At 40.9% G+C, this 24,986-nt stretch overlaps 1 protein-coding gene across 2 annotated transcripts in view; it reads right to left on the bottom strand.

Moving 5' to 3' along the window:
- MYLK (myosin light chain kinase) overlaps positions 1-15,550 on the bottom strand; it is a 194,699-nt gene extending 179,149 nt beyond the window's left edge. For both annotated transcript variants that reach the window (XM_088058800.1, XM_005519645.3), the window contains exon 1: positions 15,350-15,550. In XM_088058800.1, coding sequence (XP_087914926.1) covers positions 15,350-15,506 — 157 coding nt within the window. In that variant the 5' untranslated portion in view covers positions 15,507-15,550. The remainder of the gene's footprint in view (positions 1-15,349) is intronic.
- Between the last annotated feature and the right edge of the window lie 9,436 nt (positions 15,551-24,986).

Below are 24,986 nucleotides of genomic sequence, written 5' to 3'. Positions count from 1 at the left end.
AAACAGGTCTTCCAGACACTTGAACTGGCTTTTCAAATGAGTTAGAGATGGTGAAACAGTACAGCAGCTTGCAAATCCCACCAAAAACATAAGCAAACTTTCAGTTTTTTGAATCCAGCTCTTTTCCCTTCAGGGAACTGAAACATTTTTCTAGGACTGAGAGGACTCAGATCCAAAGGCAGATCCCCTGTGACACTCCAAGTCTCCCAGCTGATTCTTCTGCCCAACAAATCTGCACGTTATATATTGATATATGGAAGAAATCCTTGTGTAAGGAAAAGGAGATTAGAGGTTAATCTTCGCTTTAACAATAGAAATAAGAAGCTACTTCACAAACCATTTTAGTCTCATGGGTTAAATGGAACCAGCTGTACATGTGGCTATCATGCAAGCAAAACACTATCACTAAAAAGAAGCAATTTCTTTGTGGGTCAGAAAAGTGAGTAGGACACTGCACTGCTGTCACAAAGGGGCAGCTTAGACAGTCTGACCCACTGGATATTGTCAGAAATTCAATTTAACCCTTTCTCATCAATAATGAGCCTGATCAGTGCTTCCTGGTTGAAGCACAAAATACAGGAAGAAAATTCTAAGCAGTGGTGTTTCAGGAATTTTTAACAGCTGCTGCCTGCTTCATTGCTTGAACTCAATTCTCTGAATTAAATCCTGTAAAGTCCAGTATTTGCCCCAAGAAACACGTCTGGGATTATCCCAGAGATTTCAGATGCACAGGATACATGCAGCTTCAAAAGACAGCTCCCTGCTGACTGAAGGAGGAGCAGGTATTACAGTTCTCTTAAGTCTCTGCAAACAATATAGATATCATATCCTTTTCCTGAATTACTCTATAGACTCCAATAAATCTATAGAATTCAGCTTACCACAAAGCTACTGTTTTTCAGACCAACTGACCCAATGACTGGTATTTATTTGCTGAGACAAGCTCCATTAAAATAGAAAGTAAAAAATCCACACTCTTCCTCCTCATCACCACAAAGATGACATCTTGTTGCCAATCTGCCTGCCAGGAAGCCATCTGGAAATAATATCAATACCACAATGTATAGGCATCCCTCCAATGCATTAATCAGGTCATTAGAGTTCAATACTGACAGCATCTTTAGGAACTGGAAAGGATAAAGCTGTGGTTATAAGGCACAGTGAAGATGGATCCCCAGGGCCCAGTTAGATCTTCCCCTCCTTTTTTCTTTAAAAAGCATACAGCATTAGCATTTTGTTCCTCAGTGTTTGGTTTAAATTTCCATTCTGGAGAGCTTCGAAGCTCGAGCAAGGCCTCTCAGTTTGACGCACAAACACAATGGAAAATGTCTTCCACCTCACTCCTTAAAAGGACATTGAAAAAGTCTGGAGAGAATTAAATGGGGCATGACAATGATTTGGAGACTGGGAAAAATAGATTTAAAAAATATAAATATATACATTTATGCATATTATAGCCAAAACTCACACAAAATTCAGTTTAAGAGGGTTACAAGCTTTCTTATCACAGAGAGCAGTACCTTCAGAGGAAACCCAGCAGTACCAGATGCTAAAGTTATCTCAGAGACATACCAAAACCCAGGGGCTGGAAATTGAAGCCACAGAAATCTAAATTTGAGAATGCCTTTCTTCTGAAACATGATGAAAGGTAACAAAGGAGAAGAAAAAATAGTAATGAAAAAAAAAAAGGAGTTACATGAGATTCTGGTCTCCTATCTTTCTTTCTCAAATGAGAAAAAAATCCGCATCACTTTCTGAGATCTGTTTTAACAACACTATTTATCGAATATGGTACAAGATGAATGAAATGACACACACTTTTGAAAAGCAAGAGTAAAAGCAGAAGCACAGTCAAACATATCACAGACATTCAGTTTTACCCATTCAGTACAGCTCCCCATTAGAAAAATTATCTATTTATCTATCTGTAGATATATCATTGCTCTAGAAGTAAGCAGCAGTTCATCATCTTGGGAAAAACTCTTTAGGGGCAGTGACAAGGCTTTCCTCAGTGTTTGTACAGCAAAGTGGAACAACATAACGCCCAGTTTGGTTTTTCTTTTTTACAATTGTTGTACTAGATAACTCCAGCATACAAAAGGGAGCAGTCAGTCCTTGTTCTAAGTTAACCAGAGCTGTTCCAAATAACAGCATCAAATTCTGATACTGGATCTAAAATCAGGTTTAATTTTTACAAGTTGAGGTTCAATATTTGTGAGTCAGTTCAAAACTTTTCATTTATCCAGGTTTTTTTTTTGGTTTTTTTTGTTTGTTTTGTTCTGTTTCCAGAAATATTTCTCTTCCTCCTACAAGAAACTTTGCAAGGCAGTTTTCCTATAAATCACATTCAAACGTCTCATTTGAAGAAGAAAGACAGTGAATAACTGTCATCTGGAACTGGCAAGGTACAGGGAATCCATGTAGTAAGTTTAAAGTGTTATTTTTATCCATATTTCTTTATTTTTTTCAGGCTACACACTCCCAAAAGTAGCTTGTTGTAGCTTCATGTCTACTTTATAAGCACCTAAAAGTTTTCTTAATCAGCAGAATAGAACAGGTATGGATAATAAGACATCAGAGTAATTGTAAAAACAGCTTCAGAAGCTGAATCTCTCATTTCTTTCATTTGAAAGAAATTCTTTCATTTGAAAGAAATTATTTTGGCTTGCCACTTAACTAAGTATATATTTTTGAGCTAATTAATCCAGTTGAACCAATACAACTAATATTAAATTTCAAGTATGGAGGGAAAAGATTCACACATTGGAGACTCACAGTGAATTAGGCTAAGAAATTAATGCTCAAAAAATTCTCCAGTGAGCTCCAGAAATTCTGTATGTGAAGCATGCAGTTTAAAGATAAGAGTTGAAATATCTGATAATACCTAAACACTGTCATGGGTACATTTGCATTTCTAAGTGACTATTTTGATTTTTTGGTTTTGGTTTTGGCTTTTGTTTCTGGTTCATTAAGTCAAATCTAGGCTAAGTCTGCATTAAGAGTAATGGTAGTATGTTCAATCACAAGTTCTATTCAGTGACCTCCTAAACTGATTTTAGTTACAGTAAGACAACTTTGCATTCAGACATAAAAACAGAAGATTCACCTTTCTTCCTTTTTTTCAGGCCTCAGAGAGGTCCTTTCAAACTCCTTTCTCTCTGATACTTCTTTGTGAAGTGTTTTGAAACCTAGTGCTGAAAGTATTAAGAACTATGTATTTGACCATACCACTCGTGAAACATTCTATTAGAGATCCTGAAAATAATCCAAATTAAGGAATGTATTGTACAGTTAAAAAATTAATTGAAAGCAATGAATTATTATCCCATTAAAATTATCGATACCTAAATATCAGACAAGTGAAGTTTGGCTGCAGTAGCTATATAAACTTACAAATCCAACTGCAAAGTTGGTCTCTGGATAACAATGAAAATCCTTCTGAAGCCTGGCAGTGAGAACAATACCAGAGCTAAGCCCCTCCACAAAAGATCCTGACAGCCACAGAAATTTCACTTGATAAGAAATCACTCAAGAGAATGGATTACTCATATACAGGACTGTAAGAAGTCTTCTGTATCATGAAGATCAGTTCCTCTCCATGACAAGCAACTGTTTCACTTAATATCATTTCCTTTGCATGTGTCACAATGAAATGATGAGGCACAGGTTTTCACCACAGATGTTATTTGTGTCAGCTTTGATGAAGAAATTGCTCTGGACAATTTCCCTTTCATTTTTTTTGCACTAACAATTGAAATAGAGTTCTCTTATTTTATTATTTAACTCATCATAGGATGGGGAACTCTTGCAACTCATCAGTAAAGTGATCACCTAGAGACATTTCAGTATACATTTCCAACAGCTTTCTGGTCCAGGAGAAATGTAGTAGGCTTGAATCCAAGAGTTTCAACAACAAAGCACAGACACGCAGCTAGATTTGAATCAAGACTGGTCCAGCACTCACAGGTTAAGCAAAGGCTCAAACAGATTAACTCTGCAAATGTAGGTGTTTCCATTTACAGAATGTGAGGCATTCTGCTATTAGCAGACCAGATGTACCTCGGTGGTTTAAAAAAAAAAAATCAAACAAAACCACAAGCACTTTAATCCTGTGGTCAGGGCAAAGAGAAGACAGTGCCTACTTTTATTCACCTACCTAGGTATTGCTGATTAATATTAGCTTCAACTAGCCAAGCACTATTAATCAACAATAACTTGTTTGCATATTTTGTTTCAATGCTGGATTGCATCTGTACAAACAGCCCTTTGAAGTGCATCTGTAGAGAGTAAACACCTGTATTGCTCCTTCAAATGCATACACATGCTTTATGGAATAAGGACAATCCTCCAGTAGTTGCAGAGGAATGAATATAAACACTCTTGAGCTCTTGTAAACATGTCCACAGAGACTTCTCATATAACCACAGAGTGTTCTCTTTCAGGTTTTTTTTCATGTCTGCAAAACTGGAAAAGCAAGGCTATCTTCCTGTTGGATGTTTCAAGTGCATAGGTTTTGAATTTTATATATAATTTAGTCCAGGATTTCAGGAGTGCAAAGTTTTCATCACCACATGCATATACTATGTGCATGCAAAAGGTAATAACGTATGCAGATCCATTAACACTAGAACAGTTTCATACAAAGCTTGTGCCCTTCAGTTTTGATAGATTTAACATTCCACAGAATATTACAGCACTAACTGCTGTACACCAAGAACACATGAGGATGTTTAGAAATAATACTAGCCTCTGTGCAAAAGAAAGGGATGATATAATATCATTTTTCTAGATCCATATACAGTTCTCCATTGGAAAAGAAACTTCTAAATACAGGGACCATCCAAACCAGAGAAAGCTATAAAGGCTACTTGTTAAGTAACACAAAGAATAACTCCGGTGTAAGGGTCACCAAACAAAACCCATGTACAATTATTTAATTTTAAGAAAGGGAATCACGTAAGGATGTGAAAAGAAAAAAGAAAGAAAAAGAAAGAGGATACTCAAAAGGAGCAGTTCAAAAGGCAAGAAGCCTCAGGGAGAGTTAGGAGAGTATTGCAGGGCATAGGTCAGCTCTTAGAAAATGGATTGCTTAAGAAAAGACAGGGGAGCCCATAAAACATGGCAAGTAAAATGTAAGCAGGAAATTAAAAGGGCTAAAAGACAATCCAAAAATTGCCTGCAAACAAAGATCACCGTGCTAGTAAACAGCTCTTGAAATACATCAAGGACAGGAAACAAGCTAGGAAAAGAGGTCCAGCTGCTGGATGACAAAGGTGCATAAAGCTCAGATGGGGATGATACAGTTGTAACAGAGAAGCTCACTGAATTCTTTACATCAGCTTTTACAGATGAAATCTCTGGGGAGATTTCCACACCCAATGCACTCTCTGTTGCAAATCTGGTAGAGGAACCAGACCAATCTGAAGTAAAATCAGGAAATACCAGACCGAACAAGGAAGCTAGATGTTAATAAAGCACTGAGACAAAACAATTTTCACACAAGTTCTGAAGAAACTCAAATATGAATTTAAGGACCACTAGCCAAGGTATGTAAGCCTGAGCTACAGAAAGTCTCTTTGCTTGAGAATCACAGATCCTGCCTGCATAATTCCCAGCTGCAGGAGGGGCTGTGTAGGAAACCTGGAAACAATCTGGCAGGTCTGAATTAATGTAAGTAGGATAGTGAACATTAGAAATTATAGCACTTCCCAAGCTTTTTAAGATGGAGAGCAATCAGCAGTGTAATTCCTGGGGTCAGTGCTGGGACTGGTGTTACTCAGCATATTTATCAACAATATTAAATGACTGAGGAAAATTTTGGCAGGTAGGCCTTAGTGTAGTAATTCCTCAAGGCAATATCAATTCTAAATGTTCCTAGTTGGAAGCCAGAGCCTTCCTTGGCAGTTCTCTGACGCCTTTGGTTCAGTGTTCAATAGTAGTCAAAAAAAGCCAGCAGTATCACTGGAATCCTCAGAAAAAGAGGAAGGCAGGACATTTCTGCCACTCCTCACAGTCTGAGCACTCCCACAGCTCTCCACACACCAAGGAGGACATTACCAAGGTGTCAAAGAGGGCAACCAGATGGAAACGGAGATACTAAAAAGGCTGGGAGTCCTCAGTTCAGAAAGAAGGCATCTGTAGTGGGTGTAACCAGGTATAACAAAAAACCCATGAGCTACTAAATGAAGACCAGTTGTTTACCCAACCCTACAAAACTACAGCAAGGCAGTACTCACTGCAACCAATTCATTTAAATAGAAAGGACATGTTTATCCAGCAGGTTACAAGCTTCTGGAACTTGCTGTCACGCAAGACTCTGAAGGCAAAGGATGTTCACGGGTTCAAAAAGGGATTAAACAAACTCTAGTCAACAGGTCCATAAATAGACACTTAAACGACTAAATAGGTACATATCCTCTAATATCCTTAGCAGAAGAGCTGTGGAAACTGGAGATATGTGGAGAGAAATGGAACTCAAGAAAATCTCAAGATCTTGGAGGTTCTCCTGTTAACTTGTCAGATAATACTGGGCTAAACGAAACACTGTGGCAATTCTAAAGTTATGAATTTTTTAAGTTGACTTAGCTTTCATACCACTTCCTGAGGATCAGCAATGATCCCAACAAAAAAGCAAGGTGATAGAAAGCAAACAAATTCATTACCCCTCATGAAAGGGGCGAGAATGGGACAGGGACAGCCACAACCAGCAGAGAAAAGGAAATGAAACAATTTAGACCAGTTACAGGTGCCAGAACTTCTCTTTTAACACTCCTCCCCTGAAAGCACCTTTAATATCTGTACACACAGTACAGTAAGTAATTATTTACTCACCCAATTTAATTTTTCATCAAAGTTTCATTTTAGAAGTATTTTTTACATTAACACCATCTTTGAAGACAGTAAGTTATTTATAGCTCTAAAAATGCAATCAGCAAGGCTGTATTTCCTGTCTGGTAAGTGAAATATAACTTTGGACAAAAGAGAAAAAAACCTTACAAGAAATGCAATTACAGCAAGTTTGTTTTCAAGGCAATAAATCTGTTGTTTTAATGTTCAATTTACTTCATTATCTTGTTACTCATACAATTTTAAAAAATATTTTTGTTTGGCCTTTGGGGAAAAAGATTCTGTGCTACACAGATAAAAAACTAACAAAGTTTGACAAAGTTCTCTTATTCCTGCCCTTGACACAGTCTGTCTCAAAACCTTACACTTGCAATAAAACCAGCTAGAAAGGAACTAGCACTGGAAAGTTCACCACAGAAATCATGACAGTCATGAACACACATGAAATATCACACATTTTTCTCCTTTGCCATTCAGTGAGAAGTAGGCTTGTTACTCCATACCCCTACTCCAATATCAATAGCCATACATTACTAATACAATATACCTGTATTATAGGTGTGTATACATATAATAAACCCACAGAATCCTGCAGTGCTCATGAAGTGATGAGGAAGTTCAAAGCAGGTCACCTCAGCAAAGTGCAATATAATGTAAAATCAATATAACACCAGTACTAAAACTGATTTAAACATTCATGTTTACTTTCACCCTCTGAGACAAAGCAAAAAGTAGAGGTAAAGCATTTGCAGTTAGAGGATCCTACATTAAGGTCAATAGCACACGTGGAGAATGGCACAAGGTCCACACTATTTTACCTGGAGAGCCATCTGACCATGTCTGACTGTCCTTGCTGGTGAGACGCTTGCAAGTCTTTAACTTTTGTAACCTCATTTTCTGGGCTGTCACTGTGCTCCCGTCGGGAGGTGAGCCTCCACTTCTGCTCAGGCTAACCAGAACCACATCAACATCCACAGCTATAGCTTGGAAATACCTTGGAAAAGGAATATAACTGAGCTCTGTATCAGGGAAGAACTAAATAGATTGAGTGGGAGCTCAATACTTTATTGGCATCTGAGATGAGCTTGATAAAGGCACAATTTCAGGCAAATTGAAAGAGCAGTGATTCTTCTGAGTTCAGAAGCATTTTAAGAAAACACATGAAACTGATTTTTAATCTGCACAAGATGGGACTGTATGATCAATAATGACCCCAGTGCCCATGTTCAGGCTGACTTTAGCATGTGACTTGAGCAAAGTTCCCCATCGGTTGCAATAAAGCCCTAGTCCCATAGGCCGGGGCTGAGGTAAAATGGCGGGAAGCGCTTCAAAGCGGGTGAGGCAGGAGGTGAGGCCTGCACAGCAGCGCTCCTGCCTCCCCACCGTGAGGGGATTCCCTCGGGGATACCGGCTGCCATCCCACAGACACACCTGCAGGAACATCCTGAGCAGCGCTGAGGGAGTAGGGAATGCAAATCCTGCCCCTCCCTTGGGAATGCTGGAGCTCAAGACTTCCCAAACCCACCGCCTCTTCCATTCAAATGTGCTCTGCTCACAAGCACAGACGCTTTCACAGCAACATGAAAAACTGCTGTACTGCAAAGGAACAGGAAAATGAGTAGGAAGAAGAAAGGGAAATGTAGGAGAAAATAAAACAAACCTTCTTTCACCACTCCCTTGTCTGAGAGAAAGAGGTAGCCAGCATGCACAGGCTCACAAGTCAAGATCTCTTCTTAAAAAATCTGCAGGGTACATGTTCAGATATTTGCCTGTCTCTTTATATAGAGTTCAGTTAGCACAAAATGCCTCCAGCTGGTTTCAAGTTACAGCCAAGGGAAGTAGTACCATAAAATTCCTCATAGCCACCCAAACCATTACTCTTGTATTTTCTTCCATGTGGGGTCACCACACCCCCTCTGGAAAGCTTAGAGGTATGATACCACTGCAGGCCTCTTCAGAGAGAGCCTGACAATGGTGTATTATGAGGCTTGTTGTAACATCCTTTCAAAATTCTTAAGGTCCAGTGGTTTAGAGAAGAGGGTCTTTTGTGTCTGCTGTCAGTTCCAGGAAGCTCCTGTCACTGGCATGGAGACTGCATATGGAAAAGAGCTGCTAAATAGACCAGTTAAAAGAATATAGGCGCAGTTTTGCTCCCACGTCACTGAAAACCATGAATGGTGCAACTCTGTTGAGGTCAGAGGAACTGCACTGCTGTGATGTTGGGGGTGAGACACCAGCTGTTGTTTCCAAGCCAGGACTCCCTCTGCGATGCTCTCTCAGGCTCTGCCCAAGATACACCCCCGAGGCCACCATGACCACAATGTCAGCTCTCAAACAGCAGCAGCAGCCTCTGTGCCGGCAGCGCTCCCCAGTCTAACCCACAACAGCTCTGCTGTAAAACTTACCCTGCACAGAACAGAAGAGGTTTCTCACCTCCAAAACCAGGCTGGACTTGAACAAGTGATGAGTTAGTAACGCTTTCAGCGTTACTGACTTAATGAAGCACTGACTTAATACCTTCCTCTTCTTCCACCAAAGGAAAGCTTACGATTCTAAAAGATCTGAGGTAAATAATCTAAGTAAAGCAGCCCATTCTTGATAAATTTCTCTTTTCTGTGTATTTTAAACACAGCTTGCTTATTGCTTTTGGTTTTTAACTTTCCTTTTGATACAATCAACAAAACACGCAGTGTATGTCTGACCTGGACTTTGTGAATGCTTCTTGCAGAACATGCCCTCATACTTTATTTTTTTCATCCAGTCAGATTTAATCTTTGTCCAGGAGAGATGGTCAGTATTTTGGTTCTGAGAGTTTTTTTAAATTTGTTTTTCAATGACATTGATTCCAATTACATGATATAAAACATATGAATGAAAAAACCCTTTAATTCAGTATTTAACAAACTACTTACACCATTAAAAAAGAATTAATGGAATCATATATTTCTTCCATTAGGAGACAAGCAACTTCAAAATAGTCAATACTGCCAAAAAATATTAGGCAACTACATGCATTCTATAATGAGGTATTAAAGCAGACATCTTGGTTACTATTTGCACTGCACATTCACATAGTAAATTAAATTGTGACTGTCATTTAGAAGATATGGAAAATCCTCACACCCCTGTCTCACCTTGTTTGCCTATTGTTTTGCACCGGAAGTGTTCATCAGTTTATAGAATTTAGAGAAAGCAACATCACCTTGGAATCAAGTGCAGCAATGCCCTGCTCCGAACACAGAGCTGGGAGCTCTAGTTCCTCTGGCTCATGCTGCCTGCAAAACACAGCTCTTACAGGCCTCTGCAGCAAACAGGAAACTTGCAGTACTTCCAGACAGATAAGAAAAGCTAAAACTGGGACCCTTTCATTATTCTGAATATCTCAGAGTGCCTGTGCCATACTGGGTACTACTGTGTCTCCCAAGTCCTCTTTGTAAGAGTATTTGCAACTCAGTCCTTGGTCTCCCCATTACTCATTCATCCTTTCACATTTTGCTGAGGTTAACAATCAGGATAGTGATTTTTGCTGCTTAGCAGTGGTGCCCTCTGAAAGCTGGATTATACTGGTTTAAACAGTATATAAAAGGTCTCCGGGTGAAACTACAGGCTTGGTGATGAGATTATCCTTCACTACACAGTTCCAGTATCCTTTTTGAGTACATTTTTTTTGTTCAGATATCATCCTGCCACGCTGCAAATACCTCATATCACAGGATTGCTGAAGAAAAACAGAAAAAAAGCAGTAAAACTCAGAATAATTATTTTAACCTGCTGTGCAATAATTGGAAATAAACTACAGTGAGTGTGTAAAATAGCAGACACCATCACTCACTTTCCCCAGCCAGGATGTCTGTGGACTCTCAGCAATTTATCACATTTCACAAGAAGCAGCAGCAAGTGATGCACAGGACTGGCAAGTAGAGCAAGTAATTTCTTCTCCCACAGGTTAGATCTTCTACTTTCACACGGAATTTATGGTCTGTTTGAACCTTTTTGTGATGAAGAAAATAACTGAAAACATCCCTCTGTGACAGTTCTGTACCCTGTCACACACTGGCTGCATCACAAGCCCTAAAAATGCCTTTGGTACCATGGAACCTATGCATACAAAACAGCACTTCAGTCTGAAGAATTAATATGCTGTCAGCTAGTCGTGTTTTTGGCAAGTGAGTGAATTTAATCCAATTACAGCAAAGGTGATGAGGTCAAGCTGACTCTCAGTAAAGAATTACCAGAAAGACTATCCTCAAAACAGAAGACACTGCAACTTGCTAGACATGCTGTAGTGAAGTTTAGCAATGCTCAGACTTGTTATAACAAAGGTAAGTGCCAAGAAACTGCTTAGTGCCAGCAAACAGAAGAGGAAAGGGATTCAGCAAGAACACACTTTGTAAAGCACACTGTAATCCTAAGCACTTAATTGCCTTTGGCAAGAGCTGCATCCCATTGCTCTCTCAGAAGTTGTTTTATCTGCAACTTGATGCTCACAGCTACAAAGATGAATGGAGTGGGGGAGGAGAAGAAACTGGGGGAGCTAGTGAAAGAACTACAGTTACCAGTTTGTCTCTGGTTAACTACCAAAGCAAAATATAAAAATTACTGCTATGTGCAAAGTCTGATCTGCATATCCAATGACTCTCATAGAAGAAAATGAAACCAACTCTCCTCCAGGCCCTTTGAATCACTTACAGAAGCAGAGAAATTTGTTGTGGAGTTACACACCTGTATTTATATTTTGCTATTTACATATGACTGGTCTCACTTTCAGTCATTCTCATTGACTCCATATAGGTCAGTGTGAATTTGAAGGTGTAGACAAAGTTTGTTTCTTTTCCTTGATTATAATGCAGCATTCACAAATATTTTACAATATGTTAATCCCAACTCATTGTTCCCACATAAATAGAAGACTCAAAAGTAAATAATGCACCAAGCCTCTTTAATTAAATAAGGAGTTTGGGGGAGGAGTTTCTACAGACTCTTTTAAATCTTAAAGCCTGCCAACTGGATGAACAAAAGGTAGATTAGGCTCACATGATAAATCCCAGAAAACCTGAAAAGCCTTTGTTAATAAGTCACTAAGGGAATTTTTCTTTTTCCCCCAGAATTTCTGCTCACCAGAAGTGAGTTAAGATTATTCAAGCAGGTTTGGTTTCCAGCAGCATTAAATGGGTATATGCCTCATGGAGCTCTAATCTCCTCATTTCTATAGAGCTCAGTTCTCCTTTCATTCCTATTAAAGCAGAACCAGTTATTCCTAGCTTTTATAGAGGGAGCAGCTGCTGAAAGTTCAGACGCAAAAGAAGTTTATGAAATTAGTTAAGATTCCCACGAAAACTAAACTGGAATTCTAGATCAGCTTTAATAGCAACAACAAAAACAGGAATATAAATGTATTTTCATTTCACTTTGGCATTTCTTTCGTGTAGCAGGTTGCTAATGAGCCTTTTAAGTTTCCATTCATAAGTTAGTGTTCAGTAGCTTGTTCACAGAGCCAAATGACATGTTAGTCTGGCAATTAGTTTACTCTTCTGTCTGTAGAGAGGCTTAATGAAAACATTATTAGAGACAGACCTTGCTGTAGCACACTCAATAGACACTGTACAATTGCTCAAAAAAGACACAGATTTCAGCAAAACCCATACTGTAAAAGACACAGATTTTAGGAAAACCCAGACAGCGAAGATGACATTTAAAGCTATGCTAAATTAAAAAAAAAACCAGAGTCCATCCTACCTGGAACCATCTGGCTTCACTAATGAATCCTTTTCAGCACTATAGATTAATCATATCTTCTCTGCATCCAGTGCTAAAATCCAAACAACATATGTAGCCCTAATGTACATCATGGACACATTCCCTTCAGTGGGATGAAGGCAGCTGTACAAAGCTTGCTAAGATGCTGTTTGATATAGTGGATGCCACAGGAAAAGTTTAAAAAGTCTACTGCAACAGGTGCAACAACGTGTTTCCAGAGCCATGAGAGAAAAGCATCATCTGACCTTATATGGGAGGGTATTAAAAAAAAAGAGTAATTAAGCATCAAGGAGAGAAGAGTGTGTTAATCAGCCAAGACAAGAAAAAGTTACCTTCACTACTCCTAACTCATACCTGTGGAATAAAGTTTGGAAAAGCTATTGAGTACAGCTCCGAACACAGCAAAAGCAAACCACAGCATGTTTTATTATGTACTTGACAAGTTTATGAATGAAAGGAGATGAGTCTGTCTGCAAAACCAGGATCACTTCCAACCATGCTCAGAACTAAATTCAAGCTACCTAGAAGAGTCCAGCAACCACAGACTGTGGCTACCAGGTCTCCAGAGTCCAACCAGAAACTTCAGCTATCTCCTTACATGGCTCTCAAATAGAGCTTCTGAGCACATTTTCTGGATTTAGACATCCACAGCTTTAAGGCACAGCATTTGGAACAGTTCTGAACTCTATTTATATCTGAATTTTGTTTCAGGAAGGCTCTGAAAGTAATTTGTAGCTGTTGGTTTACAGTGTTTCTAAGTACAGTGTATTTGGCCTGTGTAAGGATATTGGTATGGATTTTGATTGACTGTAAAAATCGGATCGTCGCTCAGAGGAAGTCCTAATGAACTTAAAGGAGGAGCCAGGGAGAACAGAGAACATGAAACAGACCAAAAACTGGTGAAAAATTATGCCTCTCTTACAATTAACTTAAACCAATGGCAGTACATAATCCCAGCTTATTTCAGACTTTATAAATTCCTTTTCAGCATCATACAATCAAACTAACAGAACTTCACTGAATTATTTCCTTCATTCTCCTTTGCACCATGCAGCAGGGCAACTAAAGCTATGGACGCATGCTTGCAACAGCAGAGTATCTGATTTATAACTTTCTTTGCAGCAGACCTTTTAAGACTTCCCTACAAGACCAATAAAAATGGGGTCAGTGATATTAACTGGTGTGAGCCTCCCGTGTTTATATAAAATTTTAGCTGCGGTGTTTATTAAACCAGGCATTTCCTTTCTGCTCATGTCCATCTAAAAAGGTTAAAAGCCATTAATAGGTCACACACCAGCACAGGACATCCTGCCTATCATTCTAGTGGCTGGTCCTCTGGTAGCAAACATTCTCCTCCTACAACCAACAAAGTCACTCCAGGTACTTTTGGAGTTAAAACACTTGTCCTGTAGCATTCATTTGCAGAAGGCTAAGGATGGGTGTAACTTTTGTGTATTATGAAAATGTGTTATCATGAGCACTTTGTTACAAACTGCAGAGCACACAGTGACCAGCTACAGAAGAATAGTATCACTTGAGGAAACAGAAAATACTGGGTATGTGCCAGATGAAAATTAACTATTCAGTTATTAGTAAATATAATTTTGGTTTAAAAACAGAAGGCTCCTAGAATGCACTCCTAGAACCTAGTTCCAGGAACATCTCAGCAAATCTGTAGTTGCACAGGAAGACACATATCATGTTCTGCAAATAATGATGCAAGTCATTAGCAGAATAAAATAAAATAAAGATGTGTGCAGGAAGTGGGGGGAGAAAGATAGTAGTTCTCTTAGGGATTTAAAATGAGAGAGAAATTACTATTTCTCTTACAGCTCCACTGACAGAAGCGGCATTCCTAGCACTCCACAAAGCATAATTCTGTAGTCTTAGTAAGGAACACACCTTCGGCATGTCATGTAACTCCACACTCACCCCCCAAATGCTTGGAAACCCCTTAAAAGAAGGGTGTGGAATCAGGTATTTGCACTTATCCTTTCAGCCATTCCCTTTGTAGGGGGAATAATACAGCCTTCAAAACACTTTTGATTCCATTTCCTGACTCTAGGAGAAGTATTCCTGGGGATTTACTCTGCACAAGACAAGACTAGGGCAAAAAACTATCTTTGAAGTGTAAAAGTAAGATCCTCTGTCTTTACATCCCCGGTCTCCAGCCCCTACTAGTCTGCCATGCCACTCCGTTCCAGCCTGAGTGCAGGGAGCAGTGCCAGGCCAGAGTCCAGATGTGCACATACAGGAAAGAGCATTAAAAGGCGAAGAATCCCCAAAAGCATATTGGTCCATAGCGTGAAGGCAGCCTGCAGAGAAGTGATTTCCCTACCTCTGCCAAGTTAGTGATTTTAAACATTCATCTTCTTCCCCCATCCTCATGCAGGATGTTTAAGCGGCGTCACCGGGTTTTGTCCTCCTCAAAGACTCTAAGCATGTTGTGCAACATGATACAAATTACTTTGAGAACAGGAGAAGTTCAAAAAAAACCCCAAAACGAACAGCACATACATTTTGTCTGAAACATTAAAGATGTAGACGTGTAGTGAAGGAGTGTTGCTACATGTGCCTCCACATATGCACCTCTCTATTTGAAAGGCTCAGGAGGCCAAGAGAGAGCCAGAGAGATTATCCTTACAGCCAAGCCTATAAATGCTTCATCTTAGAAATCTTTTGCTACCTGCCAGCAGAGAACAATAAAACTGTATAAAATCATACATAAAAGATGACAAGTACTTACTACTAGGTTTGCTTGCTCTGGGATTAATGCACTCCGGGAGGGGAGCGGTAGGTGAGCCCTCCTCCCTGCCGGAGCCCAGCTGACGCTCTCTCCGGGGAAGGGACGGGAGCTGGGCAGAGACAGGAATCCCGCGGCTCCGGTGCTCCAAGCCCGGCATGTGCCCGCAGCCCGCGCCGCTGGGCTGGCTCGCTGCAGCGCCGCTACCTCGTCCCTCCGGAGAAGCAGGTTTCCCTCTTCTCCTTCTCCTCCTCCTTCTCCGCCTACTTCACCTCCCACTGCGGAGGATGCCGCGGTGCCCCCCACTCGTGCCCGCCCACGGGCTTCCCTCCGCGTCCTGGGGCGCAGCGGCAGGGAGAGCCCCGCGGCTCCGGGGGGCGCTGCCGGGGCCGCCTCGCCCCGAGCTGTCCAGCCCCGGATCTGCGGCTCCGGCCGCACCCCACCTGCCGCTCAGCCGGGCTGGGCTGGGCCGGGCCGGGCTGGAATGCCCCGGGCTGCCCCGCACACTCGGCAGCGGGGGAGCGCCGAGCCCGCGGGGGAAGCGGTGCCCAGCGGCGATAGCGTCTGCGGTCGGAGCGGCTGTCCTTCGCTCTTTCCCGGCCGAGCCTCGCTCGAGAGCGCCCGAGGGGCCTGGGGGAGCCCCGGGCGTGCCAGGGCCAGCGAAGGGAGGGCCACGGCCAGCCCAGCCCAGCATCTGTGGAGCGCGGCTCGCCCAGGTGGGGCGGCTGCCCATGGGGAAGTCCAGATCTGGGTGCGGGGTGTATGAAGAGTGTAGGGATGCACATGGGTGCCATATGAGCCGTGTGCTGCCGAGCCTGTGGGGATGTAGGGGTTATAGACCTTGTATCTATGGCTGCATGTAAGGGAAGCGTAGAGTGTGCTTATGGGCTTGCATGGGCTGTGAATGAAATACATATGGGAGATCTGTGTGTGTGTTCTGGAGGAACTGCATAGATTGCGTATAGGGGAGAGCACAGAGGATGTACGTGAAGGGTTGCCTGGGACTGGGATAGGATGCCCTGGGGTGTGCATGTGGGTATGTATGGGGAGTGCAGGTGTCTGTGTGGAGCTGCAGTGCCCTGATGCCAGCTACAGGACATTGGCCCAAGGCACACGGGGCCTCAGGGCTGCCCTGCCTCCCCCACCCCCAGGGCCTTCCCAGGGCCCATGCTCTGGCACATCTGCCTAGGGACGTCCAGATCTGGGGCAGGGGATTTATTTTAATAAACCGTTTACAGTTAATTGTGTTAAGTGCTAAAGTAGTGTAGAAGGAAGAGCAAATGAGAGATGGGGACTAATTGAATCCTCTTCAACAATAATACCTTGGAACTGCTGTTTTATAATATGGAGACCCTGAAGAGGAAATGTATGAAATTGCATACATTACAAACTTAAAGCCTTTTTACTGTGATAATTTTTTTTCATTTACACAATTTAAAAACCCAATCAACTGCCTATTTGAAATAGATTTTTAGCCAGATCATAAACATACATGGGAATAGACATAAAAAGAGCCTAGGCTCTATGGAAAAGCCTTTCTTTTCTGTCCTCTCATGTTCTTCTGTGCTGCAGATTGCTGCTAGGTTTGTTAATACACAGTTCTGAACTGATACAGGAAAAGTAAAGCACAAGCTGTAGAAAACCTGCCTCCTCACCAGGCACTAAGAAACTTTTAAGGGTGATGGAGTAAACCACAGCCCAAGCTACAATTCCTTCTCTCCCCTCACTGTTTCATCTTAACAGCCGTCAACTCAGAAAAATGGGGCCAAGATAAGCAACTCACAGCAAAGCTGTTCTTGGCTACAGTGATGTCAAGGGTTTTATATTCGCTGAGACCTCAGTGTTTCCCAATTTGATTCTGAGGTGACTTTTTCTGCCATTGATAGAGCATGTGTCCTGCAACTTAAGTAGGCTGTACATGGAGGCAGTGCAGGATGCTGCCTTTTCCTGGTGCGTCATTCCTGGTACCTGAGCTTCAGTGAAGGATGAGAACAGTTTCCAGCATGAGTTTGTGAAAAGTTATAGCCATCACGTTTGACTTTTTCAGATGTAGTACGAAGGGAGTACACTGGGGGGAATTGCTGCTAACTCTTCAGGAGGAGGCAGTGTTAGGTTTCTTTTTCCTAATTCCTTTAGATTGATTCTTAGGAGAATGAGATGCTTTTGCTGTTTTAAAGGCTCTGGGACTTTGAAAATAGGTTAATAGATACTTATTTATTTATTTATTTATTTATATTTCGACCAGAATCACTGAGAAGAAATCACTTTAAAGAAAAGTAATTTTATTGTTGTAGGTTCTGAGTACCTCAGTCCTCACTTGCTCCATTAAACCTCTTTCCGCTATTGGTTACATCCAGCCAAATTGATACTCCTGGGCTTTTTCCTTCTCAGTACATGGTTGTGGCAAATTCTGGATTGCCAAAAGTTTTTCACTTTAGTCCAAAACAAATGGCAATCAATTCCTGATCATTGCTGACGTGCATGACTCTCTGTCTATAGTGGATTTCAGGTGGCAGTGCATGCACACAGAGTTCCACAGCTACACACCCAACATCAGAGCTGTTAAAAGCAAGATGTTTGTTGTATGAACACTTCTTTTCTGCAGATAAATGATTATTTGGCGTTAGAATACAGAAAGTACATGAAAACCAAAGAGCCACACAGAGCCAGGGACAAGCTTGCTTCGACCTTCTCCATGGTCTGACTGAAGACTGTACTGCCAACACCTTCTTGGAAGGAGTTTTCTTCTCAACATACTTTAACTGTTAAAAAGATGCTTCTCTGCATCATCCTTATGCTTTTCTATGCTGATTTCTAGCCTAGACTTCATGAAACCTTTTTATTGTAATTGTTCTCATGTCTTACTAGTTGGGAATCGCTGCTCCAGACAATCTTGTAATAGCATCAACGTCTCTGCTTTCAATTTAAAATGATTGCTCAGGCCTTAAACACTCACAAAGAACAAGACCCAGTGTTGCCAGTGAACCCACATCTGCCTTCAGCTGAGAGGGAGGAGTAGGAGACACTTGGGTCGTGATGAAAGCCACTGAGTTCCATAAGGAGAGCAGACGGTGTCCCTGCTGGGTTTCAAGGAATTGACTCATTTTCAGCAGAGCTCATCTTTTTTCCTGTTTTGTTTTGCTGGGTTTTTTGTTGGGTTTGTTTTGTGGGGTTTATTAATTGCACAAGTCAGATCAAGAAGGAAAAGAAAGAAAAAAACCTGAGGGATCTCCCATCCTAGCAGAAACCAGAATGACATAACACTTGATGTCCAGTCACAGTTCATCCCCAGAGTCCTCTTGGGACCGTTTATCTTCTAGTTGGGCTGCTGTCCTAAGAGCCGTCTAGAATGCTGGAAGTCAATAGTTCCACTTCTTTAGATGCTGATCTTAAATGTGATCAAGCTCAAGATAATGAAAGTTCAGATAGGACATTTAATACATTTAATCCTGTGCATTCTGAACTGGCTGCTTGAGGGTTGGTTTTTAATTGTAAACATCCTCCATGCAGCTGCTCCAGGGATGTGTTTAGGAAACAGCGGCTGGCTGTGTTTAAAAGATTTCAACTCATCTTGACCTACATTTAGATTTTTGTAGCTTACAAGCCACGGACTGTAACCAGCAAAACCCTCAGAGAGCTTATATAGCTTCTGTAGGGCAGGGCACGGGAAGTGAGTGAAGGATGAAGTTACCCTGCTGAAGTGTTAGGAAAAGTGAGTTACTGAAGCTGAACTACAGGGTTCAGATGATTATCAGGTGATTAGGAGAACAAGGAGCAGCACTGCACAGAGGGAATAAAGATAACCTCTCCTTTTGCCTTATGCTTTCTTCCCCATTCATTCTTTCAGTCACAATCTTTCTGTAAAATCCTTTAGGCTCCTTTCAGGATAAAGTTCAGGAGGTACCTAAACACAATAGTATTTCGATATGTGCTGCCTTCTCACTTACACTTCTGCTCCAGAAATTGCTTAAGTTTAGGGCTTGTTCCTGATATGACCCTTAATTAAGCAGGGAAACTGCTAGAATCAGATACTTAGGAATTAATTTTGTTGGAAAGAAACACATTTGTCCATTTCCCAGAGCCCATTCTTTGTTTTCTTTCTGACACAAGGGCTTGTTTTGTTTTTTTTTTTTCAGAATGTAAGCACTCATTTTAAAAGCAATGCAGTTTCTAGCCTCTTGAGATTAGAAGATAATCTTCTAAAAAAGTGAGCTCTTCCCAAATCTGCAGGCAGACTAAATTATCATCCTCATCCTGCTTATGTCTTTGCAGATTGTGAACATAGAAAGCATTAAAAGCCTGTGAGTTTCATGCTGCAAATAGAGATTGAGTATGTAAGGAGGGAGGAAGCCAAGAGGTCAGACACGATGTAGTACTAACATTGACACACAGCATTTAGGCCAGCATCAGTTTACTCAGCTCAGGAGAAATAAAAGTGGATTAGATGTGCCAGCAAAAGGCCACACAGGTGGTTTATACCTATCTGGTGTACAAGTATCTGAGCCTTTATACTTCTATGTCTGATGGAAAAAGGCAACAGGGCTGTAAGCATTTGACTGCTGGGGAAACTTCAGATTTGGAAACTCAGCAGCTGTTTTATCATCTTGTATTTAGAGGCTGGAACAACATGAGCTAGTGAATAAACAAGGAAAATCTAGCAATTTAATTGATTTTAATAGCAGCTAAATTGCACAACTTGGGTTTCAAACTAAGAGACTGTTCAGACTAGTGGACCAAATATTTGGTTGAACTATGAATATTCTGCACCTTCATTTTTTTAAAGCCACAGGTGGTGGCAGAGAGCTTCCACTTTCATAAATTACAGCATCAAAACCAGTAACTACTTCTGACTGTTTGCTGAATGAAATCCATCAGCAGGGTGCTATAGGTTTTCGTGTAAGTCGAGCGGCCGATAAAGGGAGTGGTTACTCTGTGTTGTGCAAATGGACACAGAGAAACAGATACCAACTGAAGCTTGATTGACCCTGCAGATCAATCATAGAATCACAGAATATCCTGAGCTGAAAGAGACCTACAGGTCTTCAAAGTCCAGCTCCTGGCCCTGCCCAGGACACCTCAAGAGTCACACCATGAGCCTGAGAGCCTTGTCCGAACACTTCCTTGGCTGCTGCTGTGACCACTGCCCTGGGGAGCAGTGCCCAACCACCCTCTGGGTGAAGAACCTTTTCCTAATATCCAACCCAAAGCTTCTTATGGTTTACTGTAAAGACAACCAACAGAAGGAAAATCTTCCCACTCTGTACTGTGCAGTTAGCTTTGTCCTTTTTCATGAAATGGGAACAGTGCTTGTGTGCAGGAAGACACAGCTTTTTGTCCTAAAGCTCTGACTTCAGCAGAGCTAAATGCAAATTGATAGGGGGAGTTTGAGATTAATCAGAGGCTGAGAAAATTCAGCAAATATGCCTATTACTGTTTCTACCCAAGCACAGTTATATTCTTCTCAATAATCTACAGTGGAGAGCTTCCATTACATCTGGAGTTAGTGCTCATTGCTATGCGTACAGAGACCAGCCAAGCCAGCTACAGAGTATAATTTACTTTTATTACAACCTTCAGTCTCTAATCTCAATTTCTAGCCTAAAGAAAGAAGCACTGGTCATGGCTACATGGCTACGGCATAATTACAGAGATGCACGATATTCTAATTTTATTGTTGTTCTTTTTCTTTCCCCCTCTTTTTAATGCAAAGCTAAAGAATGCAAATATCCCAAGCCTTGGGAATTAAAGGGAAGAACAGTGCGATAGAAACAATGTCTAACAAGTGTTGTATAACACAGATTTGTTGCTCTCAAGAATTAAACATGATAAATTGAGAGATATATTTGAAGTTTGCCGAATTCGTGGCAATAAAATTGTTGTTATTTAACAAAGCTCAGATTAGGTAACCTCAACACTTATGGGAGAGTAATGTAGCATTTGTAATAAAAGCTTTTGCCAGGAAATTCTGTTCAGTTATCAACCAACACACAAACAGTCAAAATGCAAAAAGATATAGTTACCTGTGAATGCAGTACATGCCTGACCATGCTCCAGTGCACATTTGGAATTTCCAAGCTCCCACAGCAGGAGTTTCACACAAGTAGTTCACTATCTGTATTTTGGAAGCCAACCCCAGTTACACTGCACATATACGCAGGCTTCAGGATTTATAGCCAGATGTCTATTGCAGAGCAGGTGAAAATATGCAGCTTATTGAGGGGAATGCTCCCCTCCAGGAGGGGAATGCAGGATGTCCCAGGCACTTCCAAAACAGCTGTATTTGCACATCATTCAGCTATGGCACATGTATGCAAAGATACCATGTAGATGTAGCTAGTACAGTTTACAGATCTAGGGAGAGAGAAAATGAATACTTGTCCCCTTCCTTGTTTTTCCCTGAAAGAGGAAAACATTCATTTTTACCAAATTTAATGAGAGAAACCAATCTGTCTTTAATGGTGCCCTAGCTGAAAGTATTGTCAGCAAATTCCATCTAGACTAAAAGCTTTAAGTCCCTGTGGTGGTGTCAGATTTCTCAGACTTTAAGTTAAAAATGAGTTTGAGCAGATTAACTAGCTGGGACTTGAAGATAAAGCTGGCTTCTCTTAAAGAAATGTGTTTTATACACTGTTAAGTGTGCTTGGTTCCTCTTTTATTCAAAGGAAGTAAATGAGTTTTGTGAAAAGAACTTTCAATAGGGTCTTTTCCTTTTAAATCTGTGGAAGAGTTCCAGCCAGTCTGTAGCACTGGCTTGAACTTTGTTTTTCTCCAAAGCAAGAACCCTTTAGTTTTCAGTGGCTTCCACATTTTTTCCTCCTCCCTTTGTAAAATGTGCCAGTGAAGTCAAGTGGGTTGTATTAACATTTTTCCAAACATTCACACTTAGGACCAAAAAAGGAAATATTTAATAAATATAACCAGGAATATGTTGGAATGTTGATCTTTTGATGATGATAAGAATTTTCAGTCATAAGGTCTAATTAAATATTCCAAGTTGGAAATGCTTCCAGTGACTGTTACATCTCCTTGTTATCTGGTCAAACATTTTTAAGTTGTGGCCCAAGTGGCTTCTGTGCCAAAGTGATATTTTTAATGTGAATAACACACACGCACAAGAGACTGCATTAAAATTCACCTAGGCTAGTGACATTTTGGCATCTCAAATCTGCTCTGAAAGCTTCATTTTAACTTTATGCACAGGGGGATAACTGGCAATGAAGCAGCTCTGCAGTGGTAGTTGTATGTGTTTGTTTAGAACAAAATTTTTTGGTCTAAGAAAAATGTGGCTTAGTATGGCAGTTTGGACTACCATTGCTGACATTCTTAAATTGTGATGGAGTGGGAAAAAAGGGAAATAAAGACATCACGTGAGACAATTTTCCAAAAATAAATGTAACACTGTTATTCAAGAAAAAAACATTTTTGCCAATATTAGATAAAGAAAACAAAAATTAAACCCAGGGATAGCAAGTGACTAATTAACCACTTCTGATTAGGAGTAGGAAAATTCCAGTAGTACTCAGATAGTCAGAGCTGCTCTGTATTAACTGGTAAAACAAAAAACATTTAAAGAGACAATCAGTGTCCCAAGGAGCATCTCCTCTACGTAGACAAGTCAGACAAAGGAAGCTCATTGTTTTAGAATTAGGGAATTGAGGCACAGAATAATTGTCTTGTCTGCAGCCAGTCTGTGGTAGGAGGGTAATTGAATGCAGATCTCCTCACCACATGCACATTCTCTATTCCAACTGGTCAGCTGAAACAGCCTTTCATTAACTGCTCTGTCAACATACCAAGAATTACAGAAGACCAAGAACATTTCATATGCTTCAAATCCACTTCTCCCACCATGGCATTTAAAAACATGTAGAGCAAACACTTACCATAGACACACTGAGTTCTCCAACCCAGAGAGCAGGCTGGAAACTTACAGATTCCTCTTCCTGTGATATTCCCACTGATGTTCTATTTTGAACTCCACCTTCCTGCTGCAGGATCAAGGTTTTTCTTTAAAAATCTTGAAAAACATTTCCATCTTTCCTTTAGCTGGAAGGTGAAGCTCTGCTTTCCTCACACAGTGAATGGCATTTACCTGTTCAAACATGGTAAACCGCATCATCCACATGAAGTGAGGCTATCATAGCGCTCCTAAAGGCAATAAATGCAATTCTCAGCTCCACCAGCAACCAGCAGAAGCTAGGAATTAATCTTGTTTGTGTCAATGTAGTTTTTGGAGAAATCAAATCAGAAAATAACCACAGGAAGGTTTTGGGACACCAAAGAAAGTTAGATCAGGCCACTTAGCTGAGCTCAGTGACTCCAGATAAAAGTGGCAGTTCACAGTCCAACTTCACTCTAGGCTGTGACACAAGGGGGGCAGAAGGTGTTCCCCAAAGCAAAGTATTTTCTTTTATAGACCTGTGAAAATACCTCTCCCAGTGGGGCTCCAGAGGCCTCCTGCGGTACAAATAACCAACTGCCAAGTCAGGCCATTTGCTTTGCTAAAAACAGCCTTCTCCAAAGCATTTTTATGTTACACATTTGTGTATTTTATTCATACACATCTTAACCTACTGGGAACCAGGGAAGAGAAAGCACTTAGACAACAAAGTATGAAGGCCTCCATTTGTTCACAGGACAACTGAGCAACTATTTAAGAGCTTTGGCATATGGGCCATGATAGAAACAGCATTTCAGGTGCTTTAGATGAGGAATAGTAATAATGGCATTTTGGTCCTTCTCTTTGGTGGCTTCTCTTTGCTTGAAATATAGAAATTGTTTGATCTTTGCATGACAAGGAGTTTTGTCAGCACAAGGGAAGTTTTACCAAGTAGGAAACAAATCTCTGATTCCTTAGAAGCCTGGGAGTGCTAAATCAGTGTTTGTTAGCCTCACAGACATCACCTCAGCAGTGCCAGGTTACTCTATCAGTCAGGCTGCCCTGCTCTTTCTTCATAGTGCAACATAGCCGAACCCCATTTCCTAAAATACTCCCCTGTTAAAGCTTGTGCCTGGAGCACTACCCCAAAGTCTGTTCCTTCCAAAGACTCAGCATTTTCTGGTGTCCAGCAACACATTCAGATTCTTTCAGGTGGTCTGAAAGTCTTTCAGGACTCTGACTTCAATGTGGCAGGGAGTTCCATAATCTAGCCCTGTGCTGAGAAAATATATTTCAAATCAGTATTGGCTGCTGCCTATCTGATACCACTTATAAGAAAAACATAAAAACAAGAAAAAAACCACAAGAAAAACAAACCAACCAAAAAAAAAAAACCCACCCCAAAACAAACAAAAAACTCTCACACCCCCCCCCAAAATAAACCCACCCAAACTAAAACAAAAACAAATAAAAACCCAGAGGAATAATTTGTGCAAGGTTGAATTTTGTTTCTTAGAAAAACACCCTATACCCTTCTTCATCTCCCCTCCAAGAAAAGCTAAAGGATGCCTAGAATCTGAGTGCAGGGTGAGAACTAAATGGGACAAGTTCTTGTTCCTATTTTGTGCTTGCAAAGTAATGGGTAAATAACAGTGGTTGTGTCCTTTATTTGTTTTACTTACACAATGAACACATCCTCCTGCTGCTGGCATCTTACAGCACCAGAGGAGACAGGTCTAAAGTACAACTTAAAAAAGTTTA

This window comes from Pseudopodoces humilis, chromosome 8 (assembly GCF_049639895.1).
Source record: "Pseudopodoces humilis isolate 2021_Gansu_Grassland_sample_001 chromosome 8, ASM4963989v1, whole genome shotgun sequence".
Taxonomy (NCBI): Eukaryota; Metazoa; Chordata; class Aves; order Passeriformes; family Paridae; genus Pseudopodoces; species Pseudopodoces humilis.
This window is presented reverse-complemented; position numbering and strand designations above follow the sequence as displayed.